The sequence below is a fragment of the Chondrus crispus genome, genomic scaffold, assembly GCF_000350225.1.
Source record: "Chondrus crispus Stackhouse genomic scaffold, scaffold_431, whole genome shotgun sequence".
Classification (NCBI taxonomy): domain Eukaryota; phylum Rhodophyta; class Florideophyceae; order Gigartinales; family Gigartinaceae; genus Chondrus; species Chondrus crispus.
Genome location: NW_005179328.1, coordinates 60099 through 64081, shown reverse-complemented (window position 1 = coordinate 64081; position 3983 = coordinate 60099). Strand labels below are relative to the sequence as shown.

The window sequence follows — 3983 nt, the reverse complement described above, 5'->3', positions numbered from 1 at the left end:
GCGGAAGCGAGCGGCGGCGTGGAGAGCAGCGGCGCTGACCATGTTTGCGGGCTGCAGGGACCGAACCGCGGCCGGGGGGGAAGGCGACACAGGCGGGCGGCGGCGCTGAGGGCGGCGGCTCGGACCGGGCGCGACGCGCAGGGGCGAGTAACGTGTGGCAGGACGAGGGGGCAAGGGGAGACAAAGACCGGAGAGAAGACGGGAGAGTTAGCGCAGAGGGAGCGGGAGCAGCGAGGCGGGGAACGACAGCGTGTGCAGAACGAGGAGCGGAGGAGGAAGGGACTTGGCTTGGCGCGCGAAGCGCGCACGGAGCCCACTTGTATATGCTAAACGTCCGTGTGAATGTTTTGTTGGTCTGTTAACTCTTTGAGAAAGTCTTCTTGGATTATGTCTTCCAACGAAACGGGGAGCCAACGTGGACATCGACGATACAACGTGTACACGACATGCCATTGATACAATTCGATCTTTCGATCTTTAATCTACAGTGCCCTTGCAACGCTGGATCTGAAATCGGATCTCGAGCATTTGCATTGCTGTCGAATTGAAGCCACGTGTATTACGACGCCGCAGCTTGCCCCTGCGAATTCACGGAATGATGCCCCAGCATACAGTACCCAGGGTACTGTACTATGTACTGTGGCCAGCACGGCAAAGACTATCGGCAACTCTCAAACGACCGACATAAACCGCCTTTCCTCATTGTTACAAGAACAGGCAAAGCCACCCCACCAATTCGAGCTCGTGTATCGACCAGATCGTTCCTTTCATACTCGTTGTGAATTACTCCTGTCGCTACAATGGACCCGCAACCGACCGGTGAGGGCGTGCCAGCCAGAAGCCGTGCTAACATGACCGAAGAAGAGAAGCGTGCTCTTAAAGAAGCAAAAAAGGCTGCAAAGGAAGCCGCCAAGCGCGAAAAGGCCGAGCGCAAAGCTGCCGCTGCCCGAGCTGCCGCCGAAGCCTCGAGCAAAGCCCAAGCCCTTGTTTCTGGCATTGAGTACCTTTCCATTAACGATGAGCCTTCCTCAGCCTTCGGCTCCTACCGCGTCATTCAGAGCAAATGCCCTACCGCAGGATCTGGAAGAACCTTTGTATCGGTTTCCAAACTCGAAGGCGTCACAGTCGGTGAGCAAGTCTGGGTGAGAGCACGCGTCCACAAGATCGTCGTCACAAGCCAAGTGGCTTTCGTTACCTTGCGACGGTCGCTAGACACCGTGCAAGCAGTACTAGAAGGCAAGGATCTTTTCAAGTGGGCGCGAAAGAACGTCACAGCGGAGTCCATCGTCGACGTGTATGCCAAGGTATCAACGCCGGAGGGCGGCCGCGTCGAGAAATGCTCCGTGTCTACCGTCGAGCTTGCCGCGAGCAAGATCTACATTGTGTCGCGTGCGGACGAAAAGCTGCCGATGACGCTCGACGACGCGGCGCGCCCTTTGGGCGACACGGCAGGCTCTGATGGCGAGGCGGGTGGCGAGGCGAACGAACAGGACGGGGCGATCACGCGTCCGAGGGTGACGCGCGATACGCGGCTGGATGCGCGAGTGGTGGACTTGCGAGTACCGGCGCATGGCAGCCTGATGCGCGTGCAGAGCGGGGTGTGCCAGCTGTTCCGCGAATTCTTGTACGCGCAGGGGTTCACGGAGATACACTCACCAAAGCTTATTGCTGGAGCTTCGGAAGGGGGAGCTGATGTGTTTGAGTTGTCGTACTTTGGAAGGAAGGCGTGTTTGGCGCAGAGCCCACAACTGTACAAACAGATGGCGATCTGCGGAGATTTTGGACGAGTGTTTGAGATCGGGCCTGTGTTCCGGGCGGAGAAGAGTCACACGCATCGGCATATGTGCGAGTTCACCGGGCTCGACTTGGAGATGGAAATCTTTGAGCACTACAACGAAATCCTGGATGTACTGGACGGGATGTTTGTGTCGATCTTTGACGGACTAGAAAAGAGATACGCCAAGGAGTTAGCGGTGGTGCGATCCAAGTGGAACGTGCGAAAATTCAAGTACTGGACTGGGAAGCCGAACTTGCGACTGAAGTGGCCAGAAGCCATCGAAATGCTACGTGGCGCGGGGGTGGAAATCGGAGACTTTGAGGACATCAACACTGAGAAGGAGAAGCTCCTGGGTAAGCTGGTGTTCGAAAAATACGACACGGACTTTTTCATGCTGACGCACTTCCCGTCCAATATCCGGCCCTTCTACACGATGGTGGACGCGACGGACGGACGGTATTCCAATTCGTACGATATCATGATGCGCGGGGAGGAGATCGTGTCGGGCGCGCAGCGTATTCATGATGTCGAGCTGCTGCAGGTGAGGGCTACGGCGATGCTGGGGGAGGACGGAATAGCGTCGATCAAGGACTACGTCGAGGCATTCAAGTATGGAGCGGCGCCGCATGGGGGCGCCGGGATCGGGCTGGAGCGTGTGGTCATGCTGTTTCTCGGCATAGAGAATATTCGAGAATGCTCGCTGTTCCCACGTGACCCGCAGAGATTGACGCCGTAGGGTTGACGAGGACATATCGTATGTAGCAGGGTAGAGGGCCTTGGTTGATGTCCTGTCAACAAGGGTAAACTTTTGCGCTCACAGCAGGCTAGGCTGTCTTGATTGTGTCGGGTTTTGAGATGCCCGCGCGAGGCGGGAGGCTAACGACCGGTTTGCAGAGTGGGTAAGGTCGACGGACGGGGGGCAAAGAAGGGGAGCGGACCGGACGTGCTGTTGAGAGTTGTTCAGTGCTGTACTACGTGTACTGTATGTACGAAACATTACAGTAAAATGTACAGTATGGATTCTGTACTGAACTGTGAATGGATTACGATTAGATCCTGTGTGCAGTGGCATACTGATTGTACTGTAGTACAGTATCATACAGTAGGTGCCAAGTACGACGTCGAAATTTTTGGGGAAGAAGGGGAGGTTTTGGTTTGGTGTTTTGAAAAGACAGTTTTCCAACGGGTCGCGGTACTGTACATCCAGTAGAATACGTCAGCCGGGAAGAGTGGCACGACTGGAAACAGAATGGTGGAAGACATGTTCCAACTCACCAGCAAGGGCGTCTACGCAGTGCGGAGGAAGCGGAGGGTGACAACGAAAACAAAAGGCTGCACGCGTGGCGGCAGCCGCCGTCGGGACGGTGGCTGGACAGAGAGCCCCCACAGTGTGGGGTTTCGTCCAAGAAAATTACAGAAAATTAAACGGTTCATTGATGTAACGAGAAGCCTACGACCGCCTTCTCGAACCCGGCGGAACTTCCGTGTGGTCGGAAAGTCCGTTCCGAAAGCGTTCGGTTCACACCAAAAAATGTTCAGTTGTGTCCTCCCGGAAAGTCCGAGCACTAGCTGCTCTAGCTGCTCGGTACCTCCCAAATGTACTACACTGCACTTAACTAACCCGGTAACGATAAAAAACAGAGGCAAGTTCATCCCTTGCACTTGATAACAGCGCGCGCTGTAGGGCATATCGCAAACCCGTTCGCATATGCTTAGAGGGTCGTAAATCGTTTTCACACACAGTTGTTACTGTACCCTTGGTACTGTATGATTCCTTTGCGCGAGGCTGCTTTCCACTCGTTCCTGTACTGTAAAGCTCGAAGATGATTGCCCGAGAAGGCCTGATCTAAATGTGATTCGTGTGCGGCAGTACCGTCGGTCCGTTGCTGTCTTCGCTTTCCACGACGGCGGCCATGCCTCTCGCCATCGATACTCCTTTCCCGCCCTTCCCGCCGATAAAAAACCGGCTGCAGCCAATCACCGCCCGCGAAACCCCCCTCTTCAAATTGTGATTCTATCTCCCTCGTCCCTAACTCCCCCTGATCCACCGCCCCCTGGATCCCGATCCTGCCCACTCAACCTATCGCTTGATCTACTGTAATAACACCCTTTTCACTTCACATTCGCCCGCACTTTCGTTTCACCCCATCCTCCGCCTCCGCATTCTGCTTTATCCGCTGTCCCGCCATCTCCGCACCCCCCCCCC

At 55.6% G+C, this 3983-nt stretch overlaps 2 protein-coding genes; one reads left to right on the top strand and one right to left on the bottom strand.

Annotated features, from left to right (window-relative positions):
• Nucleotides 1-658: 658 nt before the first annotated feature.
• On the bottom strand, nt 659-1012 carry CHC_T00001304001 (hypothetical protein). The gene has a single exon (XM_005718795.1). It carries the CDS (start codon nt 1010-1012, stop codon nt 659-661), a length of 354 nt encoding a protein of 117 aa, XP_005718852.1.
• On the top strand, nt 801-2817 carry CHC_T00010226001 (Aspartate--tRNA ligase). XM_005718794.1 is given in 2 exon segments: nt 801-2513; nt 2514-2817. 1 exon segment carries the CDS (start codon nt 801-803, stop codon nt 2511-2513), a length of 1713 nt encoding a protein of 570 aa, XP_005718851.1. The 3' UTR covers nt 2514-2817.
• The last annotated feature ends 1166 nt before the right edge of the window (nt 2818-3983 follow it).

Bases quoted from the DNA above. Each gene is read 5' to 3' on its own strand.
- CHC_T00010226001 (XM_005718794.1), top strand. From the start codon at position 801: ATGGACCCGCAACCGACCGGTGAGGGCGTGCCAGCCAGAAGCCGTGCT.
- CHC_T00001304001 (XM_005718795.1), bottom strand. From the start codon at position 1,012: ATGGAAAGGTACTCAATGCCAGAAACAAGGGCTTGGGCTTTGCTCGAG.